Source organism: Beta vulgaris, chromosome 4 (assembly GCF_026745355.1).
Source record: "Beta vulgaris subsp. vulgaris cultivar EL10 chromosome 4, EL10.2, whole genome shotgun sequence".
NCBI lineage: Eukaryota > Viridiplantae > Streptophyta > Magnoliopsida > Caryophyllales > Amaranthaceae > Beta > Beta vulgaris.
This window is the reverse complement of record NC_079205.1, coordinates 54546869-54559670: the sequence shown is the minus strand read 5'-3', so window position 1 is coordinate 54559670 and position 12802 is coordinate 54546869. Positions and strand designations below refer to the sequence as shown.

The window sequence follows — 12802 nt, the reverse complement described above, 5'->3', positions numbered from 1 at the left end:
AGGTGAGAAAGAAGAAGAAGACGGTCATCGGCGTGGCGGAGGGGCCTATAAAAAGCAAGGTTCAAAGGCTTCAAAGTGAGTAGGAACTTTTTTAGTAAATTGACAGTAACTTAAATTGGGTCAGAGTACTGGAAAAGGACAAACCATTTGCCTCCCAAGGCCCACCTGCTTCCTAATTTTCATTCTACTACTTTGCATGATCCGGGTGGGACAAAACTCATGCACCACCATACACCACCCAATTCTTCCCCAATAATATGAGGTAAGAGATTAGCATTTTTATCATTTACAATTCCCTAGCTAATCAGTCGCTTGTGTGTAGTGTGACCCATCAATTTTGGTTTTTCTCATCAGGGTTTTCATGATATATATTAGAGTCTAGACAAACATCATGTATTGCAACAATGTAGAAATAAAGGATGGAAAAGCATTCATTGAAGTAATATTTAGGTTATCTTGTCTTCCCATCACATAAAATTAGAGTAAGTTTAAATCAGCTCCAATACGTGCTAAGAAGCTCGACTAAGTTTAATAAATCTCAATAAAAATTATCCAAAAAAAATTTAAATACGTGTCAATTATTTTAATAAATCGATTTCAACAAGAAAGAAAATTCTTATTCTTTTCAAAAATTCAAAACACTATTAGGGAAATATGTCCACCAATGCAGCTGATAATTTGCTATCAGATGAAGTTAAGCAACCTAACCTGACCAACTGATAAGTTTAATAGGACGTGTTTTCGTAGTCAATCAATCCTTTCTGAACCAACCGACGAATTATTCGAAGATAAATTCACCGATACTATTTGAATAATACAATACAACGATATGATAACTTGTTCTAGATACAAGCATAATTCCATTGCATAAATTAAAATAACTCACGATAGACCATAATCCAATCCACTTATAACTAAAATGGAAACTAAAGGAAAAAGTTAAAGAAACAACACTAAACATTTCACCAAATAACATCATGATGGCTTATCAAAAACACTAGTATACTAAAAAGAACAGCATAAATCAATCAATAATGTTGCAATGATACAAAACAACTAGATTAATCATCGACCCCAAAATGTTTAAACACCCAATAACACCTTTTTCACTTTGGATATTTGACCTTTTCCAAAGAAGAAATGATAATTGGTAATCTAATTTAAGACCAAAAACCCCAAGAACATGGTTGGAAGAGGCACTCCAATTAATCAATTACGCCCCTATAAAAAGGGAACCTAACCTCCCCTCCAGCACTTCAGTACAAAGATCCATTATTAGGTGCCATGTTCCCATTTAATACTTCTACTATTGTAATTTAATTTTCTTGTGAATGTCTGTCCAATCAACCAAAACCTCATATTATTAAGCCCCTCTAACAAAAGGAAAAAAAAAAGCCAATAATAATTAAATTTCACATGGGCTGAACTAAAAGGAGAAAAAAAAAAAGAAAAAAGGCCAGTTGTATACAATAAAATACATTCAATAAAAATATCCAAAAATAAAAGGCAAAAAAAAACAGTAAAGCCAAAAATTTTAAATTAAGAAGGAAAAAAAAAGGTCGCTAAGCCGTAATTCGAGTCAACTACTAGATGAATCAATATCCATTAAACCGGAACTTGAACCGGAATTTGAACCGGTGAGAATTTCCGCAAGAGCAGCCATAGTTTTGACTTGCATTTGTAAAGCAGCGATATAATCAGTAGCTTCTTCTAGAAGATTAGGAAACGATAATTTCCGGCAACCGGGAACTAACCGGCCAAGAACCTTAACACGTTTCTCAATAGCTGGTAATTTCTGCTGTTGTTGATTTTCTCCGAACAACCGGCTAGTTCCGGTAAGCGGTGACGGCGGTAATTTTGAACGAACTTTAGCTTTTTTATGGCTTTTAAGGCGCAGCTTGAGCCGATTAGTTAAAATGGCTCGGCTCCAACGAGTGCGACCTTTGGCGGCTATTGCTAAGGCTTTGTCGGCGGCTTCACGGACGGCTCGGCTTCCTGGAAGTGGAGCCGGTGTAGGATTACGACGACGAACTTGTCTAAGAGCTTCGACAAGTTTTGATGAGTAAGTTTGTTGTTCTGCTGCTGATTTCCATCTAATTTGATTTTGATTTTTGTTGTTTGATTGATTTTGATTGATTGTGTCTATTCTTCGGCGTTTTTTCCTCTTTGATTCTCGTGATGTATCTTCTGTGTGCTCTTCGTAATTTGAAATTATCGACGCCATTGATTTGATAATTTTCTTCTTTAAACTTCGCAAATTCGCTAAATTATCTCAACGAATTCCGCGAAATATATCGACTCAAGGTCCAAGGAGAACAGAGAGAAATTCACGATGAAATTTCTGCAACAAAATTCAAAACAACAAGATGAGATTGATGTAATACAATACAAAAAAAAAAAAAAAAAACGTAATTATAAACAAATTCAACATCGATTAATATCAATAATCACATCTATTACCTTCAGGAATTTGATCGATAATGTTGTATGAAACTTCGCTGAAGAATGTCAGATTGCTGTTGAAATTCCTGAAAACAAGAACAAAATGTTAAAATCAGAATCAAAATCAAAAACTCTTGCTGACAAAATTAAAATCCATAAACAAATAAAAAAACAATAACTACCTTGAAATAGTTTTAATAGAGTGGAAGATGAAGAAGAATAAGAGAAGGAGATGAAAAAGCCTCTCACTTTCTCTGTCTTAATTCTTGAAAATGGAATTTAAACAGGAGTGAAAGAGGAGGAGAGAGAGAGAAGAAGAAGAAGGTGGAGAGGAAATGAATAAGTAAAAGAAAGGGGAAGAGTTTTAAATACTCCCACAGCAGTGAGGAGGAAGGAAGAGAGAGAAAGGGAGGAGGAAGAGGAGGAGAGAGAGAGACACCCACGCGGCGTTTCTTTGTTCACATTTATTGTCTCCTCTGTTTTGTTTTCCCCCGTTTTTGTGCGCCGAGGTGAGAGAGAGTGATAACAAAAGAAAAAACTTTTTTTTTTTGTTTTTGAGGATGGAGGTAATTAATTTTAGGATTTGTGTACCTTGTGGATGTACTTGGTATTTTTGTTTTGTATTGTATTTCTTGTTAAAATACGAGTATTTTTGTGGAAGTGAAAAATAGTATCTTTATTTGTTGTTAAGTTATTATAGAATTTTAATTGAATTTTGGTATGGGCTTCAGTTAGTTGATTTGAGTGACTTGTTGGATATGTTCATATATAGCCTATAGGGCCTAGGGATCTGCACAAACCGGTCCGGATTAGAACCTCCGGTCCTCGGTTCACAAAATTTCCGGTTTCGAATTTTCGGTTCGGTCTAGACCGTTGGACTCGAAGTTCTATTATTTTAGAAAAAAAAAATTTATATGTTAAAAGAAGTTCTAAAAGTTAGAAAGTTAGAAATTTAAAAACCTACTATTTATTAATTTAGGATTATTGTTATCAAAAATGTTAATTTTTAATATATCTAATTTATAAATATATTTAAATAAAATAAATTTTTTTTTTAATATAAAAGATTCTTTTTAAAAAAATATAGATTCAGGTCCAAAAAAAAGGGTAGATTCTGATCCGGACCGGTGCACACCCCTATTCATATATGTCGAACTTTTTCATATGAAAGAGCGTGAAAGGTGAAATCTTTAAGGGAAAAGTTCGCAAAAACCTGTTTTAGATGTGTTCAAGGAGGGTTATTGTACGGCTAAGAACCACAATTTTGACCTTTATTTTGAACATTAAAGCGAGAAAAAGAGATAAAACTATTGTTAAGCAAATAAATATCCTTAATCATGAGAACTAATTGGGCATTAGGTTGGGAATATTGTGGAAAGGATAAGCATAACCTAATTCTCTTAGTAGTTGTTTGTTTGCTCAAATTAATTATACCTTTTACCCTTTCTTTACCTCTAAATTCCTCTACTTTTATTCCTCCACCTCCCTATAGTTTCACTTACCCTTTTCTTTGACTCATGATTGACTATCTCTTTGAACATCAACTACCACTTGACACAACCACTCCACTACCATCTGCGCGTCCTACCACTACAACCCGACCCCTCCACTCCAACATACCCCAATCAAGCAACCAGTCGCTGAAAACACCACTACCATCCACCACCTAAACCATGCAACACCCCGATAATTCTCTCTTTTCCAAAATACATTTTCAATATAAAACTTAGAGAATCATCAAAGAATTATCACTCATGTGATAACATATCGGCTTATTCAGACTTTTCAGCGGAAAACATATAATTAAACTTTAAAATTGAAATATAATATAACAAAGTAACTTTAAAATCAAACAACATTGTTAACCTTAACTTCAAACCAAACTTAAATGTAAATGTATCTATTATAAAACAATAAATAGATCAATTTGTTATACAAGCTCTCAATTCCCAAATTCCCATGATGCATATGCAACAGCTGCAAACCTGTCGATGTCAGTGCACTAAAGAACCTCCTCACCAAGAATGAATCATCACATGATCAATAAGGCAAAGTCATGATCAACACATACAAACAAAACACGTAATCAGCAAAGCTGAGTAGTACATAATAATAAATTAACATTTCTAACATGATACAAATAAATATGAGCAAGGATAGATAACAACATAACAATATGCAGATAACTTTTATTGAACTAAACTTTAACAATCTTTTTATTACTTTAATGGAATAGTTATTGGACCGAGTTGTCTCATCTAAAACCAGTCTTTCCTTTGGAAGATGAAATACGGGCGCGACTCCATATTTCATAATAACCTACGATATCGAGGAACCTTTTAATTGAAAATAGGAACGACGATCAACCCAATTCCCAGAAAAAGCCATGGCACGACCACCATGAACCCGAGCTCCTGATTGTTCAACTTCAGACGTGCACCAATCTAAAGTTTATTACTATCCAAGTTTCACTTTACATGATTTACCAATTATTACTTGTTATGACAGACAAGCAACACAAATAATATATAATCAAACATTCACAACTTTATTCCTTTTTATCTTAGGATAAAAAAAAAATGATCATACAAGTTACAACCCAAGATTAATTATTCCTTCTTTTTTCCAATCTTTCTTATTTGTTGAACCTAGCCAACAACCAACTTACCTTTTAAAGGCATAAATTATCAACTTACCAAATAAGGCCCACAGTCCTCATAGAGTAGTGAAATTAATAATATAAGGGAACACATAATTTAATCATGATCCAACTGATAAATATATTACTTCCTTCATGTGAATTAATAAATAAAGTTCCCAACATACTTGCATCAATATTCCATACAAACATGATATTAATCTCATAATTAAATCTGATACTTAACATATGTTCGCACGCAGGCATAAAACATGTAAAATTCAATCATAATAGAAATCATATATGAACTCACAAAGTTCTTATACATGATACTACATAACTTTTCCTTCCTAAAATAATGATACTACATCAAACAACGCATAGGTATGTATGCACCTTGCGTTAACAAATTGATAGACCATTTTAACACTTTAGAAATCGCCTATAGAGTAATCTCCGCCTAAAACAGCCAATAGAATTTATAATTAATACTCCAAATAAATTCCAGCAACTTTAAAATACTTTAAATTCCCAAGTTGTTTTTATCATTAAAACCTCAATTACTCATATTCCCTAGCATAGTAGTACTAAGTCATGAAAATCCATAAAACTCCATTAATAACAATCTTTCTAAAATTCCAACAACTAATAAATTATTAAAACTCTCTTTAAACATACTTAAACATGCTTAAATTCATAAGTTAAATCATTTTCATAGTTTATAACATTGCTACTATGATTTTTCAATCTTTAACACCCTAAAAATCCATTCTTTGATAATTAAAAATCCAATTTGAAACATAATAATCAAACCTGAATTTTTATTCTTTCAATAAATAATTTATATAATCATATAGATTCATCATTAAAACAGTTAATTAAATCTTCTAATCATAATTAGTACTAAAACAAAACATAATCTTTTTTTTTGAAGGGGAACAAAACATAATCTTTAATCAATACTTGAAAAAGAAGAAAGGAAGAAGGGAGAAAGAAAACTCATGTGAAAGGAGAGGAGACAGATACTATTTATTTTTTGTTTGTGGGTAAATTATTTGGGCTTGATGATATTTATAGGCAAGCTTTCCTTTTGGGTTTATGAAAAGGTATTTGGATCCTAAGTAAGATAAGATAATGAATAGGATTGATGAATAAACTCCTAATATTACTAGAATTTCTTTATCTAGTCTAATTAGTCGTTGTGTTCTTTAAACCCATTTAAAATCCTTTTTAAAATCCAATTAGTATTATTTCAAATATTTTTCAAAGCATGCCTTAACAAAATATTTTCAAAATATTTTAACTTCCTCAAATCTTTAAAATAATTCCTTTGACTTTCAAAATAGTTAACTTTTTAAATAAATAAATTATTTTAAACTAAATTATATTTAAATATAAATATATATGTACTAAAATATATTTATAAAATCCATAAATTATTTACGGGGGATTACAAACCACCACTCACCCACAAAACACAAACCCTAGAAAAAAATAGGAAGATGGACACATCAGCAGTTGGAAAGGGAGGGGGAGAAGGTGACAGTGTAGAGGAGGGAAAATATTTCCCTAATATAATTAATATTCTAACTACTAATATATCCTAAAGATATTTATCATATCTTTAGTATCCTAATATATCTCTAACACCCTCCCGCAATCGCAACGGCAGTAATACGAACATTGCGATTGGAGAAACAAAAAAATTAAGTCAAATCAAATTAAACAGATATATTGTTGGGAACGCCATTCTTTTCGAACCCGCCAAATTTTTCTTCTTTTTGATGAGAACGTCAATTCTTTTCGAACTCACCAAATATTTCAATAAATCAGGAACACCATTCTTCTCGAACTCGTAATTTTCTTTTTCTTGAAGATGAAAACGTCAATCTTTTCGAATCCATCAATCGTCAGTCAAACAGGGATGCCATTCTTTTCGAACCTGCAAATAATTTTTTTTTCTTGATGAGAACGCCATTCTTTTCAATCTCACCAAATATTTCAGCAAAACGGGAACGCCATTCTTTTTGAACCCGTTAATTATACGAGGGACGCCATTCTTTTCAAACCTCTTATCACATATATATCAATCCACGGAAAACATCGTTCTCTTTCTATCACTTTTCTTCTGTTTCCCTCCCGCGATTCAAGATCTCTCTTTGAATCGTCTGTTTTTCAATTTTATGTTTGATCGCAACGGTGGTGGGCTAAAATAAAACCTCATGAAACCCTATCCATCAGTAGGAAAAAAATTCTCAACTTTATGAGAAAGTATCCGACCGGTGGGCTTAATATTCTAACTCACCAACAGGAGAGAACAATATTTAGAGTTTTGACCCAAGATCTCAATTGGCTCTTGATACCATGACAAGTTTATGAGATGAGAGAAATAATATAAGGTTTTATTAAGGTGTGTTCAATAATGAACGATGACTACAATATATATATAGGAGTACATAGAAACTCCTATCCGGAAACCACCTCCAGAAGATATATTATTCTTAATACTTATCTGAAATAAACCATAAGATAATATTTCCCTAATATAATTAATATCCTAACTACTAATATATCCTAAAGATATTTATCATATCTTTAGTATCCTAATATATCTCTAACACTTTTCTAAAACAGAAAATCTAATTAAAATCTTTTCCTAAACTTACTTCCTAATTAATAGGATCTAAGTCTAACTAACTAGGAAACGAAAAAAGACTTACTCTTTAAACTATCAGACTACACGTTCAGTTTAAAGAATTACTTTGTTGTTCCTAAAACTGTTTCTAGGTGTGTTCTCAATCAGTGTTCCTAAGACTGAATTGAAATCATATCCTAAATTAAAATATAGATAAAACATATTAAAATCAGAATCCTAAATTAAAACCGATTTTATTTAAAACTTATGCTTTATTTAAAAACTAAATCTTATCCTAAAACAACTAATGCGTATTATTTAAAAAATATTTAACCAAGTAGAGATTCATTGAGAAACAAACTTTAAATAAATTTCTATAGATTACGATAATAATATGCGTCAGACTTATTGACTCTTAAACACTTTTGATTCTAAGTTCCACGGGTTCCTTTTGACCTTGTTCCACTACCTTTCACGTTTTCACATACTTACATGAGTCCTAGAAAATAAACGCATATTGTCTGCCTTCATGCTCCATGCTGCTCCAACTCACAAACGCATGTTGATAGTTTCACCTTTGGAACTTCAGCATGCTAGTTCCTTTAAGGAATTTTGAACTCATAGTTCCTGCTCAGGAACTTCTTGTTTCAACTCTAAGACGTTATCTTGCTACTCTCATTCAGGAATTGGTCCGGACCTTCATATTCAATATTCCTCTTATAATGTACCTAAGAACCGCTTTGTTTGTGTTCTTTTTAGGGACTTTACTTGTTGGAAGTCCTTCATGATGTGATATATTCAACCTTCCATGACTTCTTTTATGTTAATGTAATATGCATATCTCAAACTCACATGTTAGTTAGATAATCATCATTTGTTTACAATCATCGAAACACTACATGACTCAACAATCTGCAAAGAATTCTCGATGTAAAACACCTTCTAGTTCCACATGTTCATATCTAAGGTTCACTCGATACCTTGAATAGTAGCCATATAATTTACATCAAAGAATATGAAGACAGTATGAGGGATGAACTCAACATTGTCGCCTCATAACGAACATCCTCTATATGACATAACTTGGCATTTGAGAAGTTTATTTCCCTTGTGTTGTAAGAGAATTGTTTGTGATACTATCTTTCCTAAATTAATTGCTAGGATGAGCTACTAAGAGTTCTCTTTCCAATTCATATAATAAGCACTCTTCTAAACAAGGGAACACCGCCTTTTCAATCTACCAACAATTTGTAGGAAGACCCAATCACTTTACATGTCTCTCAATCTCATGGACCCTAAGAACCCCTTAAATGTTGTGTGACGGCCTGTTTGCTTGTAAGTACTAGTACATTTTATTTAAACTGTTGCGATTTTAAGTGATAGCAACAATAACAAGTAAAAATGAGCCAATAGTTGTACTGAAGGGAATTTTCCTAATCTTTGTTGATCTGACGCCAAATATATATAAAAGGGCATGCATGACACAATAATCATAATTTTAGATTAGGTGAGAGAGCTTCTAATCATCTAATCCTCGCCATAATTTAGATAATTTTTATCTTGACATTTTTAGAGGTAAGGTTTCCTTAATCTACTCCATAAATGAAATAAAAAGGATTCCAAAGATGTTTGTGTAAAGCAGTACCAATCGATCATTAAATCTAAAGTCTCATACATTAAATATTGACAATTATAGGGAACGAACCACAAACACACTAATTGTTTTCCACAAGTTGATTATCACCTGATGTGTATATGTTAAAGAGGACATATAGCAATTAGAGATAGTGTCTTAATTATATCACATCTTAAACTTCATTATCTTTAATATTGTCCATGAAATGGAGCCTACCTATCCCCTTATTATGTCATTCATGATGAAATGCTTAATCCAATAACTTTTAGTCTTTACTTAAAAACATAGAAATAAACGAGTGGAAGTGCAATTAGGTCAACCTAAACCATGTCTTGGTGTAAGGTTACTGTCTCATAATAGGATAATATGTTTTTAATGACCAAGGCCAATTCATTATTCATGCAGATCTTACTCGTGACATCACCAATAGTGGATTCAGCAGTTTAGTTTATCTCATTTTTTTAAGCATGCATCCGTAATTAATAACCTAGGAACGTCCATCATGTGTCAAATAGCCCTGTCAAATTTAGCTCAGCTCATCTTCTTACTGAACATATTAGCTTTCTCCACAGGCTATTCCTTAAATTTCTTTTCTTTTTGGTGAAGTATTCGTCATATTTCAGAAGAGCTTTCACTTCTGTTGTGTAGATTTTACTCAAGGGTAACTACTATTTTTGTTTAATATATCTTATAAAACTGTGAAAAAAAACTATAATAAAATGTCTAATTAATATTCTTTTTATCGTTTGGCTTTTTTTGTTGTTCCTAGTTTGGTAATATTATTGCCATTTGCAATTCATATATATATTTCGGCTATTATTATCTTCAATTTTATATGCATTATGAAAAGTTTATATGCACATATTGAAAACAATCTGATAATCGATATAGTATAACTTTGGAAATATTATGGAGTAGCTAGAACTAATTTTTATTTTCAAATGAAAGTTTATCGATATGTATATGTAAAATAAAACGGAGTGAGCTATTTGTTCTTAATAAAGCCAACAATTGGATAATTAAGCTGGTCCAATAATAGCTAACTAATATAGGGGGAAAAAACCTAGCCTCCTCCTCTCCCCTTTCTCCTCTTCCTCCTCAAAAAACCCTAATTATTTTCTTCTAGTTTGGGAATGCCATCATCCATTCATTCTTTTGATGGTGGTAAGCCACTAAGCCCCTTCTTTTTTCTTCTAGTTCTCATTGTTTTTTGTTATTGATAATCTTTCATTCTCCCTCTTTTTGAGAGTTTTAATTTCTACCAAATTTTTGGGTTCTTTAATTTTACTCCTTTCATAGGAGTTTGTAGTTTGGTTTTAATCTCTTCCCACGTGTAAGTTTAAAAATTGGTATGAGAAACTGTTCCTATTGGTTGAAGTTCAAGACCATCAACATCGAAATATTGAAAATTCGGACATGCTCAACATGGTTAAATCAAGAATTTTCTTCCCCAAACCATGCTAGAATGATAGACTTCTCCATCAATAGTTGCGTGATTCAGCAAATACAAGGGGTTGTGATGTATTATTGATTGATTTAGTTCATTGCAAAATCTTTAAAGACAAATTTGATTTGATCTTGCCTGATTTGATCTTGTTTTTATTTAATATTTAGTGTAAATGTCGTTTGACCTTCAATTACTGAAATTTATCTTTAAAAAAAAACAGCTGGTCAACTTTGTGTGTGTGTGTGTGTGTCTATCTATATATATATATATATATATATATATATATATATATATATATATAATATCAAAACTACATAAAATGTAGAATAATCACATAACACAAAAAATATTTTATTTTGATCAATTGAGTTAGATTAAATTTGTGCTTATATCTTGTTCGATTATAATTTCTTTCAATTTTTATCGAGTATGATTTTGTTAAATTTATCTGAACACACACACACACACAAGGTTGGGTTCTAATGATAATAATCCTTTTATGGTGAGAACTATAACTTTTTACCTAAAACATTAACTTTTACCCAAAGATGATACCTAATCCAAAAATACAAAGTACCAAAAACTGTAGCTTTTAAACCCAAAATCATAATTATCATAGAATCATAACCAAAAAAATCGTATCTTTCAACCCCAAAACCATAATAATTAGTTGTTCATCATAAGGATAGTTTTCAAATGAACATAAATAGAGGTAGGATTCACTGAAAATTGAAAGTAAGGTTTTTGTTTTTTTTTTTTTTTTTGCTCATTTTACAAACTTTTGTTCATTTTATTTGCTCATTTTACAAACTTTTTCTCTTTTTATATTTTTTGCTCATTTAATTAATAAGATTGATAGTCAAAATTATGCATTAACAAATATATAAGTCAAATTTATAGATCAAAAAATAGATGTTATAATTAGTAAATCCCTCATATACAGTGATAATTATTTGTACTTCGTAAGGGATCATAAATTGAGCCTAACAAAAACCAGGACTTTCATACAAATTCTCAAAACAATCTCAGAAATTTTATTAGGGCAAGTAAAATGGAAGAATATGAGCCACAAGAAAAGGCAGATATATGTCCAATAATAATTATATATGCTCACTTTTTAACACTACACTAGTTGTGTGAATCCTCATCCATGCATCTTTATTCTTGCTTGTTTTGTGTCTCTTTTGCTAAATAATAGCACCTTTAAGTATATTATTATTATCTGAATTGGAATATATCACCAACAACAAAACATTTCCCTCGGCTTATTGAATCCAAGAAGATCATGTTTGCTTACTGTGTCTTAGTGTTGGAATGATTGCTTTGTATTCTTCCCGCGCGGATCAATTGTGGCCATTTGTCTTGGCCATGGGTAGGGTGTGGAGTAAACTGATAATCTTTTTTTTCTTGTGATTATTGTGCTTCATTTGTAACATCTTGATGACCATAAATATGAGTTATTGGGTAATTTTTGATCTTTTATCTATGGAGGTTATGCTGAAGGTTACAAAGCTATTCTTCTTCTCCTATTAATGTAGTTATTCATCACTCATTATGTTGATGGTTATAAAGTCTTTTGTTCCTTGAATTCCTTGATGGAGACTATATTTCCTCCTCCTTCTCCTTTGTACAAGATTCTAATTTGGTTGATTTTGTTTCATGCTTTTTGAGAAGAGCATTTTCATGAAGTATATTGTTCATGAAAAGGCCGAGTACATTGAGCACCTCAGTTGCATTAATTAATATTTTTAAGTCAATGGTTTTCAAATTGCCATGATATATTCCGAATTTTAATTTCTTTGTCTTATTATTTTGTTCTAAAGTTCAGCCTTGAGAACACTTGTTAGGTGATTTATCATTTGCATTTGCATTTGCTTAGCCTTAGTATTATTTTGTGCAAGACTGCGTTATTTGAATTAATATGACCATATGAACACATATGTTAGATAATAAATTTACCTTAGCGCTAGTTGCCGCTCGTATTTATTAAAAATCGTTCCTATT

At 31.6% G+C, this 12802-nt stretch overlaps 1 protein-coding gene across 1 annotated transcript; it reads right to left on the bottom strand.

Annotated features, from left to right (window-relative positions):
• Nucleotides 1-1343: 1343 nt before the first annotated feature.
• On the bottom strand, nt 1344-3117 carry LOC104890748 (transcription factor bHLH149). The gene is made up of 3 exons (XM_010676328.4): nt 2625-3117; nt 2461-2528; nt 1344-2341 (listed from the first exon to the last, which is right to left on the bottom strand). Exon 3 carries the CDS (start codon nt 2222-2224, stop codon nt 1580-1582), a length of 645 nt encoding a protein of 214 aa, XP_010674630.1. The 5' UTR covers nt 2225-2341; nt 2461-2528; nt 2625-3117; the 3' UTR covers nt 1344-1579.
• Nucleotides 3118-12802: the final 9685 nt, after the last annotated feature.